General features: G+C 70.0%; 3 protein-coding genes across 3 annotated transcripts; 1 reads left to right on the forward strand and 2 right to left on the reverse strand.

The window, feature by feature from the left end:
* The first annotated feature begins 423 nt into the window (after positions 1–423).
* Positions 424–7,863, forward strand: TBX6 (T-box transcription factor 6). The gene is made up of 8 exons (XM_045013317.1): positions 424–553; positions 1,816–2,074; positions 4,173–4,440; positions 4,667–4,810; positions 4,893–4,963; positions 5,134–5,201; positions 5,359–5,581; positions 7,255–7,863. Exons 1-8 carry the CDS (start codon positions 424–426, stop codon positions 7,547–7,549), a joined length of 1,458 nt encoding a protein of 485 aa, XP_044869252.1. The 3' UTR covers positions 7,550–7,863.
* A 3,144-nt stretch (positions 7,864–11,007) lies between these two features.
* Positions 11,008–16,046, reverse strand: PPP4C (protein phosphatase 4 catalytic subunit). The gene is made up of 9 exons (XM_045013350.1): positions 15,766–16,046; positions 15,552–15,651; positions 15,417–15,468; positions 15,292–15,342; positions 14,151–14,252; positions 13,879–14,052; positions 13,675–13,801; positions 13,362–13,551; positions 11,008–11,695 (listed from the first exon to the last, which is right to left on the reverse strand). The coding sequence occupies exons 2-9, from the start codon at positions 15,647–15,649 to the stop codon at positions 11,566–11,568; spliced, it is 924 nt and encodes a 307-aa protein (XP_044869285.1). The 5' UTR covers positions 15,650–15,651; positions 15,766–16,046; the 3' UTR covers positions 11,008–11,565.
* A 5,383-nt stretch (positions 16,047–21,429) lies between these two features.
* ALDOA (aldolase, fructose-bisphosphate A) lies at positions 21,430–26,154 on the reverse strand. Its single transcript, XM_045013340.1, has 9 exons — positions 26,005–26,154; positions 24,825–24,945; positions 24,083–24,294; positions 23,858–23,912; positions 23,621–23,781; positions 23,443–23,526; positions 23,160–23,334; positions 22,566–22,765; positions 21,430–21,781 (listed from the first exon to the last, which is right to left on the reverse strand). The coding sequence occupies exons 2-9, from the start codon at positions 24,934–24,936 to the stop codon at positions 21,686–21,688; spliced, it is 1,095 nt and encodes a 364-aa protein (XP_044869275.1). The 5' UTR covers positions 24,937–24,945; positions 26,005–26,154; the 3' UTR covers positions 21,430–21,685.
* Positions 26,155–26,388: the final 234 nt, after the last annotated feature.

Below are 26,388 nucleotides of genomic sequence, written 5' to 3' on the forward strand. Positions count from 1 at the left end.
AGTGCTGGGGGGGCTGCAGGTCGGGAGTGAGGGGCACCGGCAGGGTGGGGGGGCACTGGCGGAGCTGGGGGGAATCGTGTCCATCTGCCACTTTCGCTTCTCCGTGTGAAGTCCCCTCCCCCCCAGCCGCTGCCCCCCGGGCTGCCCCACAGCCCCAGCCCAGCCCCCCGCCTGCTCCGGCCCCTCCCGCGCTCAACGAGCCATTTGGGGGTCTCACTTCAAAGTTCCTCGGGAGGCTCATAAATAGGGGGCTGCGCCCAGGGGAGCGGCCAGAGCAGAGCAGCGCAGCGTCCCCTGGGCCAGGCGAACCCAGGCGTCCGGGCTCCCAGCACCCCCCAACCACCAGCCCCACTCCCCTCCCGGAGCCGGGAGAGAACCCAGGCGTCCGGGCGCCTAGTCCCTGCAAGCCACGAGCCCCTGGGCATGTACCACCCGTCGGAGCTGTTCCCGCAGTTCGGGGGGGCCTACCCGCTGCGCCCCGCTCCCCAGGGGGGGCTGGCGGCCGGCTTCCCCCAGGGGCAGGGGGCCCAGTACGAAGGTTTCCGCTACCCAGGTGAGAGGGACGGGGGGGTCTCGGGGGAGGGGAGCTGGGGGACGGGACACAAGGGTCTGGGGGGCAGAGGGCGGGGGGTCCCCGGGGCAGCTGGGGAGCAGCTAGAGATGGGGGGACACGGGACCCGGGGGCAGATGGGAGCCCAGTGGGGATCCCTGGGGCAGGGGGTGTCTGGAGAGTCCCCTGCCCCCCCCCGGGACGGCTGGGCTCTTAGCACCACATAGTGACCAAACGGCGGGGGGGGGGAGTGGCAGCAAGATGTGAGATTCCTGCAGCCTCAGAGTGTGACCCCCCCGTGCCCCCTCCGACCCGCAGCCCCTGCCCCCCCTAGTCCGCCGGTGCCCCTCACTCCCGACCCGCAGCCCCTGCCCCCCCCCAGCCCTGCCGGTGCCCCTCACTCCCGACCCGCAGCGGTGCCCGTCACTCCCGACCCGCAGCCCCTGCCCCCCCCAGCTCTGCCGGTGCCCCTCACTCCCGCCCCACAGCCCCTGCCCGCCCCCAGCCCTGCCGGTGCCCCTCACTCCCGACCCGCAGCCCCTGCCCCCCCTAGTCCGCCGGTGCCCCTCACTCCCGGCCCGCAGCCCCTGCCCCCCGCCAGCTCTGCCAGTGCCCCTCACCCCCGACCCGCAGCCTCCCCCAGCCCTTGCCCCCCCCCAGCCCTGCCGGTGCCCCTCACTCCCCACCCGCAGCCCCTGCCAGCCCAGCTCTGCCGGTGCCCCTCACTCCCGACCCGCAGCCCCTGCCAGCCCAGCCCTGCCGGTGCCCCTCACTCCCGACCCCCAGCCCCTGCCAGCCCAGCCCTGCCCCCCCAGCTCTGCCGGTGCCCCTCACTCCCGACCCGCAGCCCCTGCCAGCCCAGCCCCCCCCCCAGCTCTGCCGGTGCCCCTCACTCCCGACCCGCAGCCCCTGCCAGCCCAGCCCCCCCCCAGCTCTGCCGGTGCCCCTCACCCCCGACCCGCAGCCTCCCCCAGCCCTTGCCCCCCCCCAGCCCAGCCGGTGCCCCTCACTCCCAACCCGCAGCCCCGGCCAGCCCCGCCCTGCCGGTGCCCCGCACTCCCGACCCGCAGCCCCTGCCAGCCCAGCCCTGCCGGTGCCCCTCACTCCCGACCCCCAGCCCCTGCCAGCCCAGCCCTGCCCCCCCAGCTCTGCCGGTGCCCCTCACTCCCGACCCGCAGCCCCTGCCAGCCCAGCCCCCTCCCAGCCCTGCCGGTGCCCCTCACTCCCGACCCGCAGCCCCCCTCTGACGGTCTCTGCCCCCCCAGATCTGGACAGCGTCTCAGCCCCGAAGTTCGAGCCCTTCTGCCCCGCATTGGACCGGGCTGGGCGGCTCCTGGGCCCCTCCCCCTCGGGGCCCCCGCTGCCCCTGCCTGCCCCACCCCTGCCCTATGGGGGCGGGCAGCAGCTGCCCCCGGCCGAGCCCCTCCGGCTGCCCCCCAGCGTGCGGATGAGCCTGGAGAACCGGGAGCTGTGGAAGCGGTTCTGCGCCCTGGGCACCGAGATGATCATCACCAAGTCGGGGCGGTAAGGGGGGGTCGGGGGAGGTCCGTGAGGGGTCTCTGGGGTGGGGGAGGAGGGTCCGTGGGGGGGGGGTCTCGGGGTGGGGGGGTACGTAGGGGGGAATCTGGGGTGCGGAGTCCGTGGGGGGAAGGGTCCGTGGGGAGGTCTCTGGGGGGCAGGGTCCGTGGGGGGGGGTCTCTGGGGTGGGGGAGGAGGGTCCGTGAGGGGGTATCGGGGGGGGGCGGGGTCCGTGGGGAGAAGGGTCCGTGGGGGGGGTCTCTGGGGGGCGGGGTCCGTGGGGGGCAGGGTCCGTGGGGGGGGTCTCGGGGTGGGGGGGTTCGTAGGGGGGGTCTCTGGGGTGGGGGAGGAGGGTCCGTGAGGGGGTCTCTGGGGGGGCGGGGTCCGTGGGGAGGAGGGTCCGTGAGGGGGTCTCTGGGGGGCGGGGTCCGTGGGGGGATGGCCATGGGGGTGCTGGGGGGGGAGGGCAGGGGCCGTGGGGGAGCAGAGGTGGGGGGAGCCAGGCTGTATTTTAGGGGTCACAGGACGTCCCTGACCCACCGGATCCCTCCATCCCCCACCCGGCTCTTCGGCCTGCCCCCAACTTCTGCCCCATGGGGCCTCTCGCACCCTGTATCCCTCCATCCATATATAGTTCCTCCGTCTCATCTCCTGCTCTCTGTATCGCCCCAGGCCCTCTGCCCATCGAGCCCCAGCCCCCCTGTATCCCTCCGCCACCTGCGGGCTGTCGCCAAGACAATATCCCTCCACCTAGAGTCCATCTCCCTCCGCGCCCCCATGTTCGTCACCCAGCTGTAGGCCTCCGACCTCTGCCCTTAGCTCCCCATATCCCTGCACCCCCATCGAGCCCCCCCACCCCTGTATCCCTCCGCCCCGTCGAGCCCCCCCACTCCTGTATCCCTCCGCCCCGTCGAGCCCCCCCACTCCTGTATCCCTCCGCCCCGTCGAGCCCCCCCACTCCTGTATCCCTCCGCTCCGTCGAGCCCCTCACACTCCTGTATCCCTCCGCCCCGTCGAGCCCCCCACCCTTGTATCCCTCCTCCCCGTCGAGCCCCCCCACCCCTGTATCCCTCCGCCCCGTCGAGCCCCTCACACCCCTGTATCCCTCCGCCCCGTCGAGCCCCTCACACCCCTGTATCCCTCCGCTCCGTCGAGCCCCCCCACCCCTGTATCCCTCCGCCCCGTCGAGCCCCTCACACCCCTGTATCCCTCCGCTCCGTCGAGCCCCCCCACCCCTGTATCCCTCCGCGCCGTCGAGCCCCTCACGCCCCTGTATCCCTCCGCTCCGTCGAGCCCCCCCCGCCCCTGTATCCCTCCGCCCCGTCGAGCCCCCACACCCTTGTATCCCTCCTCCCCGTCGAGCCCCTCTCTCCCCTGTATCCCTCCGCCCCGTCGAGCCCCTCACGCCCCTGTATCCCTCCGCCCCGTCGAGCCCATCCACCCCTGTATCCCTCCGCCCCGTCGAGCCCCTCACGCCCCTGTATCCCTCTGCCCCGTCTATCCCCCACACCCTTGTATCCCTCCTCCCCGTCGAGCCCCTCACGCCCCTGTATCCCTCTGCCCCGTCGAGCCCCTCCACCCCTGTATCCCTCCGCGCCGTCGAGCTCCCACACCCTTGTATCCCTCCGCCCCATCGAGCCCCTCACACCCCTGTATCCCTCCGCCCCGTCGAGCCCCTCACGCCCCTGTATCCCTCCGCCCCGTCGAGCCCCCACACCCTTGTATCCCTCCGCCCCGTCGAGCCCCCCCACTCCTGTATCCCTCCGCCCCGTCGAGCCCCCCCACTCCTGTATCCCTCCACCCCGTCGAGCCCCCCCCCACTCCTGTATCCCTCCACCCCGTCGAGCCCCCCCCACTCCTGTATCCCTCCGCCCCGTCGAGCCCCTCCACCCCTGTATCCCTCCGCGCCGTCGAGGCCCCCTCTCCTGTATCCCTCCGCCCCGTCGAGTCCCCCACACCCTTGTATCCCTCCGCCCCGTCGAGGCCCCCCACTCCTGTATCCCTCCGCCCCGTCGAGCCCCCCCCACTCCTGTATCCCTCCGCCCCGTCGAGCCCCTCACGCCCCTGTATCCCTCCGCCCCCTCACCCCCGTATCCCCTCACAGGCGGATGTTCCCCCAGCTGAAGGTCTCGGTGACGGGGCTGGACCCCGAGGCGAAGTATCTGCTGCTGGTGGACATGGTGCCGGCCGGGGCCTCACGCTACAAGTGGCAGGGCCAGCGCTGGGAGGCCAGTGGCAAGGCCGAGCTGCCCCCCCCCGACCGGGTCTACATCCACCCCGACTCCCCGGCCTCGGGCGCCCACTGGATGCGCCAGCCCGTTTCCTTCCACCGCCTCAAGCTGACCAACAACACGCTGGACCCCCACGGCCACGTAAGTGGGCAGGGGCGGGGCGGAGAGAGCGGGGGAGGGGTTAGGAGTGCAGAGGGGAGGGGCTTAGTATGGTGGGTGGAGCCTATGGAGCAGGGGGAGGGGATTATGGAGCAGGGGGTGGGGCTTAGGGTGGCGAGGGGTGGGGCAGAATGTGGGGAAGCAGGGGGGTCGTGCTGGGAGGGGGTGCAGGGTGGGGGTGCCCATGTCTAACCTGTCTCTTCCCCAGCTGATCCTGCACTCCATGCACCGCTACCAGCCCCGTGTGCACGTGGTGGGAGCAGGAGGGCCGGGGGGACGTGGGGGGGGCTGCGCCTCCTTCACCTTCCCTGAGACGGCCTTCCTCACCGTCACCGCCTACCAGAGCCCCAAGGTGAGCCCACCCCCACTCCTGCCCCCCCCCGCTGCCCCCCTGGGCTCTCACTCACCCTCCTCTTCCCTCGTCCCCCCTCCAGATCACCCAGATGAAGATTGAGAGTAACCCCTTCGCCAAAGGCTTCCGGGAGAACGGCATGAACAGCAAGAGGTGCCGGGGTGCACAAGGAAGGGGGGTTGTGGGGTACTAGGATGGGAGACGCAAGCTGGGGGGGCACCACTTGAGGGAGCCTGGGGGGAATGTTGGCACTGGAGGGAGGCCAGATCCGGGGGAGTGGAGCCAGCAGCCCAGTAAACCCCCATCTCTCCCCACCCCCCCAGGGAGCGAGATGCCCGGATCAAGAGGAAGATGAGGGGCGATGTGGCCGAACCTACCAGGAATGAGGCTGGTATGGGACCCCCAACCCTCCCACTACACCCCCACCCATTGCACCCTCTCCCCCTCCATCCTGCCCCATGCCCCACCCCTTCCCCCATCACAGCAGCCTCCCCATTCTTCCAGCTCCCCCCCTCCCAACATTAACCCTTTGCTTTTCTTCCCCCCAGACTGCAAGCGAGGTCCCTGCGACTCCACCCAGGGCCCCCCCCCAGAGCCACCAGCCCCCCCTGACTGTTCCTTCCACCCCATCTCTTCCTCCTACCCTCCCGGCGGGAGCGAGGAGCTGGGGTGCCCCCTAGGGGGGGTGAACCCCAGTGCCGAGGCGTACGTCCAGCATCCAGCCGCCTTCCATGGCCTGCAGCCTCCCCAGGGGCCCACCGGCTATGCCAGGTGAGTGCACGGGATCATACTGGGGACCAGAGGTTATGGGGGCACAGGAGGGCCTCTTACCTACACCCATGGGGTGGGGGGTCCAGGGGTCAGAGGTCACAGGCAGGTCAGGAATTGTCTGTCAAAAAAATGCAGTTTTCACAAAAATCTAAATTTCCAGCTGGAAATTTCCAGTTGTTGCCCAAAAATTTTGACTCTCCCTCAGGGACAAGTGGAAAGGGTTCAGGTTTGGTTCAGTATCGCATCATGAATCAGCCGATTGTGACATCACACTGCATTTCCCTAGTGTGGCGCCGTGCCTTCTGGGAGCTGTAGTTACAAGTGCTTTGGAGGCTAGGATCAAAATTCAAAATGATCTGACTGGAGAAATGGCCTGAAGTGAACAGGCTGAAATTCCCTCAGGACAAATGCAAAGTGCTGCACTCAGGCAGGAACGGTCAGTCGCACACACCCCCTGGCAATGACCCCCGAGGAAGGGGAGCTGCAAAGGGCTCTGGGGGTCACAGTGGATCACAAGCTAAATAGGAGGCACCAGTGTGACGCTGCTGCGACACAAGCGACCAGCGTCCTGGGCTGTCTCAGCAGGAGTGTGGTGAGCCAGGCACGAGAAGTGATTCTGCAGCTCTGCTCCGGCCTCAGCTGGAGGGTTGTGTCCAGTTCTGGGCACCACATTGCAGGAAGGATGTGGACAAATTGGAGAAAGTCCAGGGGAGAGCAACACAACTGCCGAAAGGGCTGGAAACCGTGAGGTGTGAGGGGAGACTGACAGCCCTGGGTTTGTGCAGCCTGGAGAAGAGGAGACCCAGGGGGCCAGGAGAACAGGTTTCTGTCCAAGCTTGTTACAAGGAGGAGGGAGAAGAATTGTTCTCAGCCTCTGAGGACAGGACAAGGAGCCAGGGGCTGAACTTGCAGCCAGGGCGGCTTAGGAAAACCGTCCGACGGGTCAGGGTGGCTCAGCGCTGGGGTAACTCGCCAGGGAGGTGCTGGGATCTCGGTCACTGGGGATGTTTAGGAGCCGGTTGGACAAACCCCTGCCGGGGACGGGCTAGAAAACCCCGTGTCCTGCCCCGAGCGCCGGGGCCGGGACTAGACGCCTCGCCAGGCCCCTTCCAGCCCTGTGATCCCCTCCCCTCCTGGGCTGTTCCATTGTCTGACTGCCCTCCCCCACCTTTGCCGGGCTGTTCCATCACCCTCCCAGTATGGCACCTGACAGGCTGTTCCATTCCCCTCCCCCCCCATAGCACCCAACAGGCTGTTCCGGTCCCCTCCCCCTGCTGGGCTGTTCTGTTCCCCTCCCCCCCATAGCACCTGACAGGCTGTTCCGGTCCCCTCCCCCTGCTGGGCTGTTCTGTTCCCCTCCCCCCCCATAGTACCTGACGGGCTGTTCCGGTCCCCTCCCACCCCATAGCACCCAACAGGCTGTTCCGGTCCCCTCCCCCTGCTGGGCTGTTCTGTTCCCCTCCCCCCCATAGCACCTGACAGGCTGTTCCGGTCCCCTCCCCCTGCTGGGCTGTTCTGTTCCCCTCCCCCCCCATAGTACCTGACAGGCTGTTCCGGTCCCCTCCCCCTGCTGGGCTGTTCCATTCCCCCTCCTGCTATGGTACCCAACAGGCTTTTCCATTATCCTCCCTCTGCCAGGCTGTTCCAGTAACCTCCCTCTTCTCTCTCTGCAGCTCACCCGGTGCGGCTCCAGAAGCAGCTGCTGCCCCGAAGTCCATGGGGGACCCCAGCTGCCCCCCTGCCAAGCCACCCCCTGACCAATCAAACTGCAGAACCACCAGCGCCCCCGCCCTCACCTACCCCTCCTATGGGCTGGACGTCAGCTGCCTGCTGGGGGCAGGGCTGGACGCCCCTCCCACACCTGACCTTCGCTTCCCCCCCTTCCTGCCCTACCCGCCCCCCCACCTCTATGCCCCGCCCGGCCCCCCTGCTGGCTACCTCGAGGGGGGCAGCAAGGGCCTCTTCTGAGGGCTGGGCTCCCCCCAGCCATGGGGCTGCCCCCTCACCCGGGGAGCACCCCCCAACTGCAACTGACTTATTTATAACAAGGGGGGGCCAGACTCTTCCCTGCAGCTACTGGAAATATACACCCCTCAACCTGAGCCACCGCCCTCGCCCTCTGCTTCCCCCAACCCCTCTCCCTGCCCCCTGCACAGCAACCCTGCTATCTGCTCCCCCCTGCTCTCCTACAGCCTCGGGCCCCTGCCCCCAGGGGCTGATGGGGGGGAGGTGAGCAAACATGGGGGAATTTCCTACCGTTTTAAAAACCAATAGAAACCACGTCACCCAATCAATAAAGCTGGGAAGGCAGCAAAGCAGCATCCTGTGTCCGACGGGGGTGGGGGGCTGGGTGTAGGGGGAGGGCGCGTCTGGGTGGGTCCGGCCTGGGGAAACCATCCAAGGAAGACAGAGGATCCTGGCCAGGGATTCATGCTGCAAGGAGGCCCGGAGCCAGGCCAGCACTAGATCCTCGCTGACTTCGGGACCTCGGAAGCTGGAGAATGGCTCGTGGTCTGCATGACACCCGCTAGTGGGCTCATGCTGCCAGGACTGAAACAGCCTGGGGATTCAGAGCTGAAAATTACCTAACTCAAAAAGTGATGCAGCCAACCTGGGGGAATTCACATCAGACCTTGTCCTACCCCAGAAAGAGAAACTGAGGCAGAACTAGAAGGGAACAGTAGCTTAGGTACAAGAGACCAGGTCTTGAGCAAACGTATGATGTGTGAGCAGAACAAAGTCCAGAACGGCAATAGATATTCTTGGTGTTTTAACAGGGCCAATTTCACAAAGCGGACAACACTTATGAGCCCAATGAGCAGGGAGGAAGAATTTCATCAGGAAAAGGTGAATAAGTGGGAATTATTTAAGAACACCTCACTAGACACCCAAAAAGCCAGTCGAGGAAAAAGACTGTGCTGGTTAAAAAAACCCAACTTGGCTTATTAGTGGGGAAGTAAAAGCAGCTATAAAAATATAATTATATAATATAAATATAATGGAAGAAGGGGGACCTGATAGTAATGAATGTAAATCAGAAGTAAGGAATTGCAGAAAATTGATAAAGGAAGCCAAAGGGCGCAAGGAGAAATCGATGGCCGGCAGAGTTAAGGACAATAAGGAGCTTTTAAATATGTTAGGAACAAAAAGGATCCTGACAATGGTACTGGTCCATGACTAGCTGGAAATGGTGCAGTTATCAATAATAATGTAGAAGAGACTGAAGTGTTCATTAAATATTTCTCTTCTGTATTTGGGGGAAAAACAAATGCAGTTTCACTCGTCCCATTCCATCAGTAGCTGTGGTGGATGTTAAGGTGCTAAAATTCGCTATTTTTAAACCAACAACTCCAGCTAATTTCCATTCAGGAGTCTGAAAAGAGCTGGCTGAGATCACTGGACCATTAATGGTGATTTTCAGTAAGTCTTTGAGCCCTGGCCAAGTCCCAGAAGCCTGGAAGACGGCAAACGTGCAAATTTTGAAAAAGGGTCAATGGGATGACGTGGGTAATTACAGGCCTCCAAGTCAGCTTGACATTTGTCCTGGCAAGATAATGGAGCAGCTGCTCTAGGACTCGATGAAGAAAGCATTAAAGGCGAGGAACGGACTAAACGCAAGTCACCATGGGCTCGTGGCAAATAGATCCGGTCAAACTCATTTGATGACCCTTTCTGCTGGGATGGCAAGTGTGATTGACAAAGCTCATAGCACTGACACAACATACTTCGACCTCTGCCTCGGTACCATTAACCCCCTAGAAGAATATAAACTGAACCTGGCCCACGTGAAATGGCTGAAAACGTGGCTAACTGGTCTCAAAACGCAACTGCAAACGGGGGATTGTTTGCAAAGGGGGCCGCAGGGACCGGCTCTTGGCACTTAACAGCTTCTCAGGGACTGGAAGAAAACAAAATCACTACTGGGGAATGGAGCAGCCCCGGACCTGGGGGGTGGGGAGGGGCGCGGAGAAGAGGTCACTGGTACAGAGCCAGCGGGATGCTGGGGAAACGGGCACAAGCAGACACGGTGTGTTTGAATCCAGCTACACGTAAACGCGGGTCCCTGGCGGGACGAGAGCCGGCCGCACTTCCCGGCTGGGGGCTCTGCCCGGGGACGCAGGGACTCTCAGCGGGGGGGGATAATCAGCGGAACAGGAGCTCCCAGTGCAACGCTGGGGCCGAAAGGGCTGTGCAAACGGGGGGTCTCGCGGAGCAGCAGAGGGGATTTTCCCTCAGGATTTGGCCCTGGGGTGGTGATCCCGGGGCCGGCTCTGGTGCCTGCAGCTCCAGGAGGACGTTGAGCCACTGGAGGGGCCAGAGAAGAGCCCTGGGGAGGAAGAAAGGCTCAGAAACCTGCCCTCGAGTGAGAGACTCCAGGAGCTCCAGCTGGTCAGCTGAACCCAGGGCCGGCTCCGGGGCGACTGGGGCCCGGCCGGGAAGCACCTCCGTGGGGAGCAGATCGTTACCCCCGGCTCATCGCTCCCGCCAGGAAGGTCTGACGTGCCGCAGCGGCCGGACAATCCCGCCTGGAAAGAGGCTGCAAATATGGCCCAGGCAGAGCCGACGGGGATTCTCCAGCCTGGCAGCTCGGCCCAGCTGGGGGGTTCTCGGGTCGGGGCTCGGCCCGGCTGGGGGGTTCTCGGGTCGGGGGGTTCTTGGGTCGGCTGGGGGGTTCTCGGGGCGGGGGCCTCGGCCCGGCTGGGGGGTTCTCGGGTCGGGGCTCGGCCCGGCTGGGGGGCTCTCGGGTCGGGGGGTTCTCGGGTCGGGGCTCGGCCCGGCCGGGGGGCTCTCGGGTCGGGGCTCGGCCCGGCCGGGGGGCTCTCGGGTCGGGGCTCGGCCCGGCTGGGGGGCTCTCGGGTCGGGGCTCGGCCCAGAGTCTATGAAACACAGGGGGCCTCACGGACGGATGGGGTTGCCAGTGCAGGGACTGTGTGCGCCCCCACTGCCCTCTGCCAGGGCTCCCCGGTCTCCCAGCCAGAGCAGGATGGGCCCAGCAGGCCGATGCTGCGCTAACGCCACTGGCGGGTCTCCCATTTCCCCCTCACTGCCCCCCAGGCACGTGGCCGGGTTCAAACACTCACGTTACACTGAAACGCTGCCGAGTCCAGGGCAGGCCCCGGAAGAGCTAAGGGAAGGCTAATGGGGGAAGAGCCAGGACTCCTGGGTTCGATCCCTGGCTCTGTGCTTCGGTGCCCCCCCCCCCCCCCGGCACAGACAAGGGAAATGACTCTGCCGGGTGTCCAGGGGGGCGGGGAAGGAATCCCTCCCAAGCTACCCCCAGCCCCAGCAACTCAATGCCACCCATGGCCCCTGGGGGGCGCCGGCTCCCACCCAGCCCAGGGCAGGGTGCCAGTGGGACGGACACGGGACTAAACACTCACCATGTTTTCATCCTTTGTACAAATGGCCTTTTATTTTTTTTTCTGTTTTTTTCCCATTTTTATTAGAATTTTTTTTTTAATCTAAAATGAACAAAAAAGGCAAAAATTGGAAAAATAATTAAACCGAAGAAATAAAAATGTCAAGAGGAGACAGATCAGGAGGGGCCCCTCCCCAGAGAGAAATGGGGGTGCAGGAATAGCCCCCCCCAAAGAGACGGGGTGGGTGGGGAAACTGGTCCCTCAGGAGAGATGAAGTTGTGGGGTGACCCACAGGACACTGGGGTGTCTGACTGGGTTGGGGTCCCCCCCAATATGTGGGGGCAGATGCCCTGCCGCAGCCAGGCCGGGCCTGCAGGGGGGAGGGGTCCCCATATTAAATAAGAGGCAGGGGACTGAAGCCTGGAGCAATCAGCTGTCGATTTGGGGGCGCTGCAGAGGGGGAGGGGTAACACAGAGCGGGAGGGAGGTAACAGTCAGTTCAACCCAGAGCAGGGCTGGATTCGGGGCGGCCCCACGTTCGACACCCCAGGGAACGAGTGGGGCCGGGATCAGCTCCCCAAGTGCCCCCAAACCCCCCAGCAGGGAAGTCAGTCCGGGGGGGGGTCACAGGAAGTAGTCGGCAACGGGCTTCTTGGAGGGGATCCCCCGGGTCTCCTGGGGGGCAGCTTCAAAGATGATAAATTCCTTCTGCAGGTGCTCGTCCAGCTCCAGGATGGCAGCCACGTTCCCGCACCTAGTGTGTGTGTGTGTGTGTGTGGGGGGGGGGGGGTTACACATTGCTCAGCTGGTGCCCCTCACTCCCGACCCGCAGCCCCTGCCAGCCCTGCCCCCGCCAGCCCTGCCGGTGCCCCTCACTCCCGCCCCGCAGCCCCTGCCAGCCCAGCCCCCCCCAGCTCTGCCGGTGCCCCTCACTCCCGACCCGCAGCCCCTGCCAGCCCAGCCCCCCCCAGCCCTGCCGGTGCCCCTCACTCCCGACCCGCAGCCCCTGCCAGCCCTGCCCCCGCCAGCCCTGCCGGTGCCCCTCACTCCCGACCCGCAGCCCCTGCCAGCCCTGCCCCCGCCAGCCCTGCCGGTGCCCCTCACTCCCGACCCGCAGCCCCTGCCAGCCCTGCCCCCGCCAGCCCTGCCGGTGCCCCTCACTCCCGACCCGCAGCCCCTGCCAGCCCAGCCCCCCCCAGCCCTGCCGGTGCCCCTCACTCCCGCCCCGCAGCCCCTGCCAGCCCTGCCCCCACCAGCCCTGCCGGTGCCCCTCACTCCCGCCCCGCAGCCCCGCCCTGCCCCCCCCAGCTCTGCCGGTGCCCCTCACTCCCGACCCGCAGCCCCTGCCAGCCCAGCCCTGCCCCCCCCAGCTCTGCCAGTGCCCCTCACTCCCGCCCCGCAGCCCCTGCCAGCCCTGCCCCCCCAGCCCTGCCGGTGCCCCTCACTCCCGACCCGCAGCCCCTGCCAGCCCTGCCCCCCCAGCCCTGCCCGTGCCCCTCACTCCCGACCCGCAGCCCCTGCCAGCCCTGCCCCCCCCCAGCCCTGCCGGTGCCCCTCACGCCCGCCCCGCAGCCCCTGCCAGCCCAGCCCCCCCGAGCCCTGCCAGTGCCCCTCACTCCCGACCCGCAGCCCCTGCCCCCGCCAGCCCTGCCGGTGCCCCTCACTCCCGACCCGCAGCCCCTGCCAGCCCTGCTCTGACGGTGCCCCTCACTACCGAGCCGCAGGTCCTGCCAGCCCAGGCCTGCCGGTGCGCCTCACTCCCGACCCGCAGCCCCTGCCAGCCCTTCCCCCCCAGCTCTGCCGGTGCCCCTCACTCCCGACCCGCAGCCCCTGCCAGCCCTGCCCCCCCAGCCCTGCCGGTGCCCCTCACTCCCGACCCGCAGCCCCTGCCAGCCCTGCCCCCCCCCGCCCTGCCGGTGCCCCTCTCTCCCGACCCGCAGCCCCTGCCAGCCCAGCCCTGCCGGTGCCCCTCACTCCCGACCCGCAGCCCCTGCCAGCCCTGCCCCCCCAGCCCTGCCGGTGCCCCTCACTCCCAAACCACATCCCCTGCCAGCCCCGGCCCCGCCAGCCCTGCCGGTGCCCCTCACTCCCGACCCGCAGCCCCTGCCCCCCCACCCCCGGCGGTGCCCCTCACTCCCGACCCGCAGCCCCTGCCAGCCCTGTCCCCCCAGCCCTGCCGGTGCCCCTCACTCCCGACCCGCAGCCCCTGCCAGCCCTGCACCCCCCGCCCTGCCGGTGCCCCTCACTCCCGACCCGCAGCCCCTGCCAGCCCAGCCCCCCCAGCCCTGCCGGTGCCCCTCACTCCCGACCCGCAGGCCCTGCCAGCCCTGCCCCCCCCAGCCCTGCCGGTGTCCCTCACTCCCAACCCGCAGCCCCTGCCAGCCCATCCCCCCCCCGCCCTGCAGCCCCCGTGCGCTCACCGGTAGCAGTAGTTGGGGGCCGACCAGACCGTGAGCACGGTCTCGTTGAAGTGCCACTTGTACCCCTCCATGACCAGCTGGTGGGCGCGGCAGATCATGTCGATGTCGTTGGAGGCGTTGAACTGGGCAACCACGTCGCTGCCGAAGAGGTAGCCGGCGCCCCGCGGGCTCACGCCCCAGCCCGTCGTGTCTGGGGGGGCGGGGGGCAGCGGGGTGAGAGGCCAGCCCTGCCCCGCCCCCACCCCTCAGCACATCCCTGGACCCGCCCGCTCTCCCGCCATGCAGCCCATCCCCCGCCTCCTGCCCCCCATACCTTCGGGGTCAGACCAGAGCAGGTCACACATGGGCCCGTCGTGCGGCACCTCCTGCTTGCGATCGATCGTGCGGATCTGATCCAGCGTCTGGATGGACGGGGAGAGGCCCCCGTGGACGCAGAAGATCTGCAGGGTTGGGGGGAGAGGTTAGGAACCCAGGAGTCCTGGCCGCAGCCCCCGCCCCCCGGCCCGGCCCGGCGCACCTTGCCGTCGATGATGGCCGACAGGCTGAGGTAGTCGAAGATCTCGGTGCAGTAGCGCCACACGGTGACGGAGCCGTACTTGCGCAGACACTCGTCGTAGAAGCCGTACACCTGCGTGATCTGCCGGCTCTCGTGGTTGCCCCGGATCAGTGTGATGCGGTCGGGGTAGCGCACCTGGGGCAGGGGAGGAGTTAGCAGGGGCCCAGAGACCTGGCTAGTGGGGGCTGGGCAGTGGCAGAGGGGCTCATGGGGCGGCTGGGGGGGGGTCTCACCTTGAGCGCCAGCAGCAGCAGGAAGGTCTCCACGCTGTAGAAGCCCCGGTCCACGAAGTCACCCATAAAGAGGTAATTGGTCTCTGGGACGTCACCTCCGACCTGCGGGGGGAGAGGGGCTGACGGGAGAGGGAGGGGGCAGCGGGGGGGCGGGCGACAGGCAGCGGGGGGGCAGGGGGATGGGACAGGAAGGGGGCAGCATGGGACGGGGGGGCAGGGCGCGCGACGGGACAGGAAGGGGGCAGCACAGGGGGGGCAGGGGGATGGGACAGGAAGGGGGCAGCGTGGGGGGCAGCGCGGGGGGAGGAGCGGGGGGACGGGACAGGAAGGGGGCAGCGCGGGGGGGGTTTCAGCGCGGGGGGCGGGGGGCAGCGCGGGGGGGGTTTCAGCGCGGGGGGCGGGGGGCAGCGCGGGGGGGGTTTCAGCGCGGGGGGGGGCAGGAAGGGGGGGCAGGAAGGGGGCAGGAAGGGGGGGTTTCGGGGCGGGGGGGTTTCAGCGCGGGGGGGGCAGGAAGGGGGCAGCGCGGGGGGGGTTTCGGGGCGGGGGGGTTTCAGGGCGGGGGGCGGGGGGACGCGCGGGGGGGGCAGGAAGGGGGCAGCGCGGGGGGGGTTTCAGTGCGGGGGGGCGGGGGGCAGCGCGGGGGGCCGGGACAGGAAGGGGGCAGCGTGGGGGGGTTTTCAGCGCGGGGGGCAGCGCGGGGGGGTTTCAGCGCGGGGGTCACCGCGGGGAGGGGCGGGAGGATGGGTCAGGAAGGGGGCAGCGGGGGGGGGGGTTGCGGGGGGGGGGGGGGTCGGCGCGGGGGGGGCAGGTAGGGGGCAGCGCGGGGGGGGTTTCAGCGCGGGGGGGGCAGGAAGGGGGGGCAGGAACGGGGGGGTTTCGGGGCGGGGGGGTTTCAGCGCGGGGGGGGGCAGGAAGGGGGGGGCAGGAAGGGGGCAGCGCGGGGGGGGTTTCGGGGCGGGGGGGTTTCAGGGCGGGGGGCGGGGGGCAGCGCGGGGGGGGCAGCGCGGGGGGGCAGGAAGGGGGCAGCGCGGGGGGGTTTCGGGGCGGGGGGGTTTCAGGGCGGGGGGCGGGGGGCAGCGCGGGGGGGCAGGAAGGGGGCAGCGCGGGGGGGGTTTCGGGGCGGGGGGGGGTCTCCACTCACCCTGAACAGCTCCTTGAGGTCGTAGAACTGGCCGTGGATGTCCCCGCAGACCTGGGGGCAGGGAGAGGTTAGGGGGGGAGGGGGGCGGAGACCCCGGGACCCGCCCCCCCCCGAGCCCCACTCACCGTCACGGGGGAGTCCACGCGCTGCACGTTGCTCTCCTCCACCAGGATCTCCCTGCGCGGAGGGGGAGACGCGTCAGGACCGGGCGGCCCCGGGACCCCCCCCCCCGCCCGGCCCCCCCCCCGAGCGGCGCTCACCGGGCCCGGGCGCACAGCGCCTTCACCTCGCTCTCCTTGATGAGCTCGCAGCGCCGCAGCTGCTCGATCTGCCGGTCCAGGTCGCTGATCTCGGCCATGGCTGCGGGGCACAGCGGGGGGGGGGTCAGCGGGGGGGCCACGCGCCGCGCCCCCCCCCAGCGCCCCCCCGCCCCGCCCCGCTCCCCTCCCCCCACCGCGCTCCTGCCCCCCGCACCTGGGGCTCCGTCCCCGGCTCCGAGCGCGGCTCGCCCCGCCCCGCCCCCTCCCGGCGGCAGCGTCACTTCCCCGCCGGAAAGCGAGAGCCGGGGGCTGGATAGGAAGTGACGTCACAAGCCAGGGTAACGAGAGGGACCGGAAACTGCACTAGCCGGAAATGACGGACGAAAGAACAATAGCGGCTCGCGGAGCGGCGGGAAATGACATCACCGAGGAGGGCCGGCACCGGGAAGGGCAGCCGGAAATTACGTCATCACTCCCGTCCCTTCCGCTAAGCCCCCCTGGCAACGCCGCGCCCCGCCCCCCCGCGGGGAGCTCCCGGTGCCTCAGTTTCCCCGCCCGCCTCGGGGGGGTGGGGGCTGCGGGGCCTGGCCCAGCTCCGTCATCGCGCAGAACCGAACCCCGGCCCAGGCCCCGCCCCCACTGACGTTCCTGTTCACGGAGTCCCGCCCCTGGCCCCGCCCCCTGGCAGGGCCCGGCGCTATCCGGGCCCGGGGCCGCTCAGCCAGCGCTGCCCCCCCCGCCCCCGAGTCCCCGCGCAGCGCCCGGGCAGGGCCCCCTGCCCCCCCCTCCCGGGGCCTGGGCCCCGCCCCTTCCTCCCCCTGCTCCCCGCCCCGCCCCCCCACTGAGCCCCCAGCCCCCCCTCCCGGGGCCTGGGCCCCGCCCCTTCCTCCCCCTACCCCCAGCCCCCCCTCCCAGGGCCTGCTCCCTGCCCTGCCCCGGGCCCCCACTGACCCCCCTCCCTTCCTGGGGCCTGGGCCCTGCCCCTTCCTCCCCCTGCTCCCCGCCCGCCCCCCCACTGAGCCCCCTGGCCCCCCTCCCAGAGCCTGGGCCCCGCCCCTTCCCCCCCGCCGAGCCCCCCCCTTCCCGGGGCCTGGGCCCCGCCCCTTCCTCCCCCTACCCCCAGCCCCCCCCTCCCAGGGCCTGCTCTGCCCCGGGCCCCCACTGACCCCCCTCCCTTCCTGGGGCCTGGGCCCCGCCCCTTCCTCCCCCTGCTCCCCGCCCGCCCCCCCACTGAGCCCCCTGGCCCCCCTCCCAGGGCCTGGGCCCCGCCCCTTCCCCCCCGCCGAGCCCCCCCCTTCCCGGGGCCTGGGCCCCGCCCCTTCCTCCCCCTGCTCCCCGCCCGCCCCCCCACTGAGCCCCCTGCCCCCCCTCCCAGGGCCTGGGCCCCGCCCCTTCCCCTCCACCGAGCCCCCCCCTTCCTGGGGCCTGGGCCCCGCCCCTTCCTCCCCCCTCCCAGGGCCTGGGCCCCGCCCCTTCCTCCCCCTGCTCCCCGCCCCGCCCCCCCACTGAGCCCCCTGCCCTCCCTCCCAGGGCCTGGGCCCCGCCCCTTCCTCCCCCCCGAGCCCCCCCTTCCCAGGGCCTGGGCCCCGCCCCTTCCCCCCCACTGAGCCCCCCCCTTCCCGGGGCCTGGGCCCCGCCCCTTCCTCCCCCTGCTCCCCCCTCCCAGGGCCTGGGCCCCGCCCCTTCCTCCCCCTGCTCCCCGCCCCGCCCCCCCCCTGAGCCCCCAGCCCCCCCCCAGGGCCTGCTCCCCGCCCCGCCCTAGGGCCCCTGCTCCCTGCCCTGGGCCCCCACCTCGGGCTCCTCCGAACACACCCAGCCCCCAGGGCCTGGTGCCAGCCCGCTGCTCTTCTCCGGACCCTCCTGCCGTGCGGCGCCCAGAGCTGGACACAACCCTGCAGCCGAGGCCTGGCCAGCGCGGAGCAATCGCTGCTCGGGTCTGGTTCCCGACACCCGTTAGCGCAGCCCAGAATCACGTTGGCTTTTGTTGCAACAGCGTCACACCGTTGCCTCATATTTCGCTTGTGGGCCCCGAGATCCCTTCTGCCGAGCTCCTGCCTGGCCAGTGTCTGCCCAGCCTGTGCGGTGCCACTGATTGTCCCTGCCTACGTGCAGCACTTGGCATTTGTCTTTGTTCAACTTCCTCCTGTGGCCTCAGACCATTTCTCCAATTTGTGCAGCTCAGTTTGAATTAAGACCCTGTCCTCCGAAGCAGTTGTAACCCCCCCCCCCTCCAGTCTGGTATCATCTGCAGACCTAATAAGCTCCTTTCGATGCCAGTCTGTAAGTCGCTGATGAAGATATTGAGCAGAGCCGGTCCCAAAGCAGAGCCCTGCAGAACCCCACTCGTTCTACCTTTCCAGCAGGCTTGGGACCCATTGAGACCGACTGTCTGAGCACGGTTCTCCAGCCAGCTAGGCCCCCAGGAGCCCCTAGGTTCACTGGGGCACTTCACGGAGAAGGCGGAAGGGAGGCCTAGCAGAGTGAGGGGAAGGGGCAGGTTTAGAAGAGAAAATAAAAAAAGACCAAGTTAAAAATCACTGGTGAGCTGCCTGCAAGTCCCCAGGGCCTGACGACAGGCGTCCGAGAATATCCAGGCGCTACCAGAGGAGGTGGCTGAGCCTCCAGCGCTTAGCTCTGGGAGACGGGGGAGATTGCGGAAGCCTGGAACAGGGCAAACATGGTGCCCAGCTCTGGAAAGGGAAATAAAAACAGCCCAGGAAACTACAGCCCAGGGCGTGTAACTCCTGTGCCAGGGACGCTACTGGAGCCAGCCATGAAGAGAACCAGCTGCAGAGCCGTGGGAGGGTGACAGGGAATGGCCGGCATGGACGGGTAAAGCCCAAATCACGTCACACCCAGCGGCCAGGTCGCTTCGCTAGGCTACCGAGCCTTGTGGCTACGGGACGGCGCTGGAGGCGGGATACCCAGGCGCGCGCCGGAGGCGGGATACCCAGGCGCGCGCCGGAGGCGGGATACCCAGACGCGCGGTGGAGGCGGGATACCCAGACGCGCGGTGGAGGCGGGATACCCACGCGTGCCAGAGGCGGGATACCCAGGCGCGCGCTGGAGGCGGGATACCCAGGCGCGCGCCGTGGAGGCGGGATACCCAGACGCGCGCCGTGGAGGCGGGATACCCAGACGCGCGGTGGAGGCGGGATACCCAGACGCGCGCCGTGGAGGCGGGATACCCAGGCGCGCGCGGTGGAGGCGGGATACCCAGGCGCGCGCCGTGGAGGCGGGATACCCACGCGCGCCGTGGAGGCGGGATACCCACGCGCGCCGTGGAGGCGGGATACCCAGGCGCGCGCCGGAGGCGGGATACCCACGCGCGCCGTGGAGGCGGGATACCCAGACGCGCCGTGGAGGCGGGATACCCAGGCGCGCCGGAGGCGGGATACCCAGACGCACGGTGGAGGCGGGATACCCAGGCGCGCGGTGGAGGCGGGATACCCAGACGCGCCGTGGAGGCGGGATACCCAGACGCGCCGTGGAGGCGGGATACCCAGGCGCGCCGGAGGCGGGATACCCAGACGCACGGTGGAGGCGGGATACCCAGGCGCGCGGTGGAGGCGGGATACCCAGGCGCGCCGGAGGCGGGATACCCAGGCGCGCGCCGTGGAGGCGGGATACCCACGCGCGCCGTGGAGGCGGGATACCCAGGCTTTAGTAAGGGTTTGATACGGTTTCTCTTCGAAACCTCCCCCCTTCCCATTAGCAGTCGCTATGCTGAACTCCTCCCCACTGCTCGTGTTCATGGGTCTGGGCAGCAGGAGGGGGTGCGGGGCAGGGTGCAGGATGGGGTCAGGGTGCTGGCTCTGGGAAGGAGGTTGGGTGCAGGAGGGGGCTCAGGATTGGGGTTCAGGGGGTGTGTGGGTGCGGGAGGGGGCTCAGGGTTGGGGTGCAGGAGGGGGGTGGGGTGCGGGAGGGGGCTCAGGGCTGGGGTTCAGGAGGGGGTTGGGGTGTGGGAGGGGGCTCAGGGCTGGGGTTCAGGAGGGGGTTGGGGTGCAGGAGGGGGCTCAGGGTTGGGTGTGGGAGGGGGCTCAGGGCTGGGGTTCAGGGGGTTGGGTGCGGGAGGGGGCTCAGGGCTGGGGTTCAGGAGGGGGTTGGGTGTGGGAGGGGGCTCAGGGCTGGGGTGCAGGAGGGGGCTCAGGGTTGGGGGGCAGGAGGGGGGTTGGGTGCGGGAGGGGGCTCAGGGCTGGGGTGTGGGAGGGGGCTCAGGGCTGGGGTTCAGGGGGGTTGGGTGCGGGAGGGGGCTCAGGGCTGGGGTTCAGGAGGGGGTGGGGAGTGGGAGGGGGCTCTGGGCTGGGGAGCAGGAGGGGGCTCAGGGTTGGGGTGCAGGAGGGGGTTGGGGTGTGGGAGGGGGCTCAGGGCTGGGGTTCAGGAGTGGGGTGGGGTGCGGGAGGGGGCTCAGGGGTGGGGTTAAGGTGGGTTGTGAGCGGGAGGGGGCTCAGGGCTGGGGTTCAGGGGGGGTTCGGTGCGGGAGGGGGCTCAGGGTTGGGGTGTGGGAGGGGGCTCAGGGCTGGGGTTCAGGAGGGGTGGGTGAGGGAGGGGGCTCAGGGCTGGGGTTCAGGAGGGGGGTGGGTGTGGGAGGGGGCTCAGGGCTGGGGTGCAGGAGGGGGCTCAGGGTTGGGGTGCAGGAGGGGGGTTGGGTGCGGGAGGGGGCTCAGGGTTGGGGTGCAGGAGGGGGCTCAGGGTTGGGGTTCAGGAGGGGGTTGGGTGCGGGAGGGGGCTCAGGGTTGGGGTTCAGGAGGGGGTTGGGTGTGGGAGGGGGCTCAGGGCTGGGGTGCAGGAGGGGGCTCAGGGTTGGGGGGCAGGAGGGGGGTTGGGTGCGGGAGGGGGCTCAGGGCTGGGGTTCAGGGGGGGTTGGGTGCGGGAGGGGGCTCAGGGTTGGGGTTCAGGAGGGGGTTGGGTGTGGGAGGGGGCTCAGGGTTGGGGTTCAGGAGGGGTTGGGTGCAGGAGGGGGCTCAGGGTTGGGGTTCAGGAGGGGGTTGGGTGCGGGAGGGGGCTCAGGGTTGGGGTTCAGGAGGGGTTGGGTGCGGGAGGGGGCTCAGGGTTGGGGTTCAGGAGGGGTTTGGGGTGCAGGCTCTGGCCGGGCAGCTCTTTCCTCAGGCAGCCCCCTGTTGGCGGCGCCGTGGGGCTAATCCAGGCTCCCTCCCTGCCCTGGCTCCACACGGCTCCCACAAGCGGCCGCCATTTCCGGCCCCTTGACAGCTGGGTCGGGGTCCCCATGCGCTGCCCCCACCCACAGGCACTGGCCCCACTGCTCCCATTGGTCACAGTTCCCAGCCAACGGGAGCTGTGGAGCCGGCACTGGGGGTGGGGCAGCGCATGGAGACCCCTGCCCCCCCCAGGAGCCGTGGGGGGCTGGGGTAGGCAGGGAGTCTGTCTTAGCCCCACTGATTGGACTTACCAGCCCAGAGCCGCCCCCGCCCCGTTTCTGATCGGCATTTCGGTCAAATGGCAACCTGGGCTCAGGGTGTCTGTGGGTTCGGCCTGGGGCCCGGCACCGCCACTGTGTGTGTGGGGGGGTCGCAGCAGGGCCGGGGGGCAGCCCCAGATTCGGGGGGTGTGGGGGGGGGGGTCGCAGCAGGGCCGGGGGGGCCCGGCCCCAGCTCAGGGGCGGTGTGGGGGGGTCGCAGGAGGGCCGGGGGGGTCCGGCCCCAGCTCGGTGGGGGTGGGAGGGCAATGGGGGCCCGGCCCCAGCTCCAGGCGCGGGGGTGGGTGCAGGGCCCACCCACACTTGTCACCTCGGAGCCTCTGCAATTAGATGTTGAGCTGGGGGCGCACCTGCGATCCCCCCCCCCATCATGGGCTCCCCCCATAGCCATCTGCAGCAGGGGTGTCCCCCCTCCCCCCATGGAAGCTCACAGCCAGGGGCTCTGTTTAAATAGTTTCCTCTTTATTGTAGGATCGGGGGGTCACCCCTGCCCCCACCCCGGGGTGGGGGCCAGCAGCTCGGTCGGGGGCTGCACGCCTGGAGTGTCGTCTGTCACCAGAAGGGGGAGCGCAAGCGGAGACACGCACAGCACGGGAAGGGGGGCCCGGACTCCTGGGTTCTTCACGCTCTTCTGCAGGCCAGGAGCCGCAGGCCGGGGCAGGCAGCGGGGGTGGGGCTGGCGGGGGGGACCCCCCGTTTAGTAGGCGTGGTTGGAGACGAAGAGGGACTCGCTGGCAGCGGCTCCGCCCTGGCCACTTGGGGTGTATTTCCCCTGGCAGGCGAGGCTGTTAGCCTGGGGGGGGGGGGGGAGAGATCAGTACCACACGCCCTGCCCCTGTGCCGGATCCAGCCCCCCCCCCCAGCCCCCCCCACCCCCTGCCCCTGTGCCGGATCCAGCCCCCCCCTCTGAGCCCCCCAACCCCCTGCCCCTGTGCCGGATCCAGCCCCCCCCCGAGCCCCCCAACCCCCTGCCCCTGCGCCGGCCAGCCCCCCATGCCAGATCCAGCCCCCCCCCCGAGCCCCCCAACCCCCTGCCCCTGTGCCGGATCCAGCCCCCCCCCTTCCGAGCCCCCCCAACCCCCTGCCCCTGTGCCGGATCCAGCCCCCCCCTTCCGAGCCCCCCCACCCCCTGCCCCTGTGCCGGATCCAGCCCCCGCCCCCCTTCCGAGCCCCCCAACCCCCTGCCCCTGTGCCGGATCCAGCCCCCCCCCCTTCCGAGCCCCCCCACCCCCTGCGCCGGATCCAGCCCCCCCCCCGTCCGAGCCCCCCCCGCCCCTGTGCCGGATGCAGCCCCCCCCTTGCGAGCCCCCCCCCTGCCCCTGCGCCGGATCCAGCGCCCCCCCTTCCGAGCCCCCCCAACCCCCTGCCCCTGTGCCGGATCCAGCCCCCCCCCCTTCCGAGTCCCCCACCCCCCTGCCCCTGTGCCAGATCCAGCCCCCCCCTTCCGAGCCCCCCAACCCCCTGCCCCTGTGCCGGCCAGCCCCCCTTCCGAGCCCCCCAACCCCCTGCGCCGGCCAGCCCCCCCTGCTGGATCCAGCCCCCCATTCCCTGAGCCCCGCACTAGGCCGGGGACGTACCAGGGCCCGTTTGACGTACTCCTCCTGGGCGGCCTTGGCGTTCTCCTTCTTGCCAGCCCAGGCCCTGAGGGCGGAGGCCTGCAGGGCGCGGCCGTAGGAGAAGGTGAGGGCCCAGGGCTTGTGCAGGGGGCACTTGTTGATGGCGTTGAGGTTCAGCGAAGCCTCCTCCTCGCTCTGCCCGCCGGACAGGAAGGTGATGCCTGGGGGGGGAGCGGGGTGTCAGAAGGGGGCAGCTGGGCCCCCCCCCGCGACCTCCTGAGCCACCTCTGGGCCCGAGGGGACCCACCGACCCCCCCCCGCGACCTCCTGAGCCACCTCTGGGCCCGAGGGGACCCGCCGACCCCCCCCCCCAGTGGCTCTGGCTGAATCTGACCCCCCCCCCCACTCACGTCCTTTTCCTTCCCCAGGCCGAGGCTGCGGTGAGTTTGCCAGGGCTCTGGGGCGGCCGGGGCGGGGCCCCCAGGGAACGGGCTCACCCGCCAGCTGCAGCCCCAGCCACTGACACCCTCTTGGCCCCCCTGGGCAGCGGCCCCGGCAGGGAGGCGCCCCAGGGAGCCCGGGGCTCCGGCCGGGGGGGGGGGGGGGACGACTCACCGGGCACCGCGGGCGGCACGGTGCGGCGCAGGGCGGTGACGGTCGCCATGGCGATCTCCTCAGCGCTGTATTTCTTGGGGCAGGCGTGGCCGGGCGTCACCATGTTGGGTTTCAGCAGCGTCCCCTCCAGGTAGACGTGGTGGTCGCTCAGCGCCTTGTACACGGCCGCCAGCACCTGGGGGCGGGGCCAGAGATGGGGTGGGGCCAGCCAGGGGAGGCTCCGCCCCTCCAGCACACCTGCCCCCACCGAACCCCCCCAGCCCCGCCCCGGAGCCCCTCTCACCTTCTCGGTGACGTACTGGCAGCGCTTCAGGTCATGGTCCCCATCGGGCAGGATTTCCGGCTCCACAATGGGCACGATCCCGTTCTGGGGGGGCAGACACAGGGGGTGGGGTCAGAGACCCCCAGACAGCAGCTCCCCCCCCCCCCCCCCGGTGGGGAGCCGGGCCTGCAGCACCCACCTGCTGGCAGATGCTGGCGTAGCGCGCCAGGACGTTGGCGTTCTCCAGGATGGCCAGGGGGGAGGGCGTGTGCTCCGAGATCTTCAGCACGCTGCGCCACTTGGCGAAGTCGGCCCCGTCCTTCTTGTACTGGGCACAGCGCTCGGCCAGGCCGTCCAGCCCTGGGGGGGGGACAGAGCGTGAGCCGGGGGCTGGGGCCGGCCCCCGCCCCCAGCGGGCACAGCCCACGTCACTCACCCTGCGTGGTGGTCTCCCCGTTCGTCCCGGCCAGGGGCACGACGCCTTTGTCCACCTGCAGGGCAGAGGGGCGGGTCCATTCAGTCCCCTCCAGCCCAGATACCCCCAACCCAGCCCCTCCCTCCGCAGCGGCATCAGACTCAGCCTCCTCCCCCGGTCCCACCCCTCCCCGCCACTCAGCCTCTCCCCTGCCGTCCCGCCGGCCCCCCCCCCGCCCGCTCTCACCTTGATGCCCACCACGCCGCCCTTCTCCTTGATGACCGTGGTGAAGGGGTGGCCGTCGTCGGCCTTCTGGTACATGGTCTCATGGAAGAGGATGACGCCCCCGATGCAGGGATTGACCCGCTGGTCGGCCGTGAACAGCAGCTGGCGATAGAAGCGCCGGTTCTCCTCCGTGTTCTCCGCGCCGATGGAGCTCAGCCGCTTGGCGATGCTGCCTGGGGGCCGGGGGGGTGTCAGCTGGGGCCCCTCCCTCCCGAGCCCTAACTCCCTCCCGCCAGCCCTGCCAGTGCCCCTCACTCCCGACCCGCAGCCCCTGCCAGCCCAGCCCTGCCCCCCCAGCTCTGCCGGTGCCCCTCACTCCCGACCTGCAGCCCCTGCCAGCCCAGCCCCCCCCAGCTCTGCCAGTGCCCCTCACTGCCGACCCGCAGCCCCTGCTAGCCCAGCCCTGCTCCCCCCCAGCTCTGCCGGTGCCCCTCACTCCCGACCCGCAGCCCCTGCTAGCCCAGCCCTGCTCCCCCCCAGCTCTGCCGGTTGCCCTCACTCCCGACCCGCAGCCCCTGCTAGCCCAGCCCTGCTCCCCCCCAGCTCTGCCGGTGCCCCTCACTCCTGACCCGCAGCCCCTGCCAGCCCAGCCCCCCCCAGCTCTGCCGGTGCCCCTCACTGCCGGCCCCCAGCCCCTGCCAGCCCAGCCCTGCCACCCCCAGCCCTGCCTGTGCCCCTCGCTCCTTCTCCGCAGCCCCCTTACCGGTGGACTCATCGGCGGCGAGGATGCCCTTGCCAGGGGCCACGATGCGGTGGGCGATGTCCGAAAGCTCCTTCTTCTGCTCCGGGGTGAGGGCCGGGTACTGGTGAGGCATCGTGACTGACTGCGGGGAGAGACGGGCCGCGAAGGGTTAACCCCGCCCAGACAGACGGACGTGCCGGCCTGGGGCTCCGGCATGGCAGCCCTGCCACGCTGGGGGAGAGAGGGGACCCAGGCGTCCGAGTAGGGCTCCCCCCATGCTCCGAGCCCCTGGGGGAGGGACCCAGGCCCTGCAGTTCACAGCCTCCGGGGAGCAGTGGGGGGGAAGTGGGACCCAGGCGCCCGGGGGGGGGACCCGGGTCAGCAGCGAGGCACTGCTGGCTCCTAGGGGGCGCCCCCGCGCGCATTCCAGAGATGCCGCAAACAACCTTGTGGCTCTGACCTTGGGGGGGGGGGGGCATCGCCCGGGCCCCAGAACCCGGCAGCGGGGGGGGGGGGGCGATTGAGCCCAAGGTCACTTCGAGAGCAGGTTCCCCTCGCGGGGTGTCGGGGATCCAGCCCCCCCCGTCCAGCTCACCCAGAGGCAGCAGCATGGAAATGAGGGGGGTGCAGCTGGCTCTGGGGGGAGGCGCCTCAGGCCCCAGGGCGAGGGTTGTTCCGCTCGTGGGACCCAGGGTCCCCTTCTTCACCCACGTGGGGGGTCAGCCCCCACTCCCCCCCCCCCGGGGAATCCCTGCCCCGATACCTGCCTCACCCAGAGCTCCCCTCCCGTCTCTCTGTGCCCGCAGGCGGCTCCCCGCCCCCCGGGCGCCTCCCGTCTCCCCCTCCAGCGCCCCCCCCGGCAACTCCCCGTCCCCCACCCTGCACCCCCCCCGGCGGCTCCCCGCCTCCTCCACTCTGCACCCCCGCCCCCTCCAGCGCCCCCCCCGGCGGCTCCCCGCCCACCACTCTGCCCCCCCCGGGGCTCCCCACCCCCCCGGCAAATCCCCGTCCCCCCACCCTGCGCCCCTCCCGGCGGCTCCCCGCCCCCCACTCTGCACCCCCAGGGGGCTCCCCGCCTCCCCCACTCTGCACCGGGGGCTCCCCGCCTCCCCCACTCTGCACCCCCGCCCCCTCCAGCGCCCCCCCCCGGCGGCTCCCCGCCCCCCACTCTGCACCCCCGGTTCCTCCCAGCCCCGCTCACCTCTCGCGGCGCGGGCAGGGTGTGACTGGGGGCGGCTTCGAACGCTCACAGTCTCCGAGTTCCGAAATGGAACGTCATAGAACCGCGGGCGGAAACGGGGAAGGGGCGGGGCCAGGATCTTAAAGGGCCACAGCCTCCTAAATACGGGGTGCGGGGGGGTCAGGAGACACCCTCGGCTCCCCTAAACTGCCCCCTGCCCCAGCACCCCATCTCCCCTCCCCATCTCCCCTACCCCAAGCACCCTCTCTGCCCCGCCCCCCCCCTCTGAAATCCCCATTGACTCACCCCGGGGGGGGGGGTGTGTCTGGGGAAATTTCCCCCAGGGAAAATGCTGATTCACCCCCCACTCATCCTGCCCCGCCCGGGGAAAGGGGGACACCGAGG

This window comes from Mauremys mutica, chromosome 4, assembly GCF_020497125.1.
Source record: "Mauremys mutica isolate MM-2020 ecotype Southern chromosome 4, ASM2049712v1, whole genome shotgun sequence".
NCBI lineage: Eukaryota > Metazoa > Chordata > Testudines > Geoemydidae > Mauremys > Mauremys mutica.

Excerpts from the sequence above, each read along its gene's own strand:
- TBX6 (XM_045013317.1), top strand. The coding sequence starts at position 424 with ATGTACCACCCGTCGGAGCTGTTCCCGCAGTTCGGGGGGGCCTACCCG. Across the intron at positions 2,075-4,172 it reads ATCATCACCAAGTCGGGGCG|GCGGATGTTCCCCCAGCTGA; the intron begins GTAAGGGGGGGT and ends ATCCCCTCACAG. Across the intron at positions 4,811-4,892 it reads CCGCCTACCAGAGCCCCAAG|ATCACCCAGATGAAGATTGA; the intron begins GTGAGCCCACCC and ends TCCCCCCTCCAG.
- ALDOA (XM_045013340.1), bottom strand. The coding sequence starts at position 24,936 with ATGCCTCACCAGTACCCGGCCCTCACCCCGGAGCAGAAGAAGGAGCTT. Across the intron at positions 23,913-24,082 it reads GCGGCGTGGTGGGCATCAAG|GTGGACAAAGGCGTCGTGCC; the intron begins GTGAGAGCGGGC and ends TCTGCCCTGCAG. Across the intron at positions 23,782-23,857 it reads CGGGGAGACCACCACGCAGG|GGCTGGACGGCCTGGCCGAG; the intron begins GTGAGTGACGTG and ends TCCCCCCCCCAG.
- PPP4C (XM_045013350.1), bottom strand. The coding sequence starts at position 15,649 with ATGGCCGAGATCAGCGACCTGGACCGGCAGATCGAGCAGCTGCGGCGC. Across the intron at positions 14,253-15,291 it reads ACCTCAAGGAGCTGTTCAGG|GTCGGAGGTGACGTCCCAGA; the intron begins GTGAGTGGAGAC and ends CTCCCCCCGCAG. Across the intron at positions 13,802-13,878 it reads CGGCCATCATCGACGGCAAG|ATCTTCTGCGTCCACGGGGG; the intron begins GTGCGCCGGGCC and ends CCAACCCTGCAG.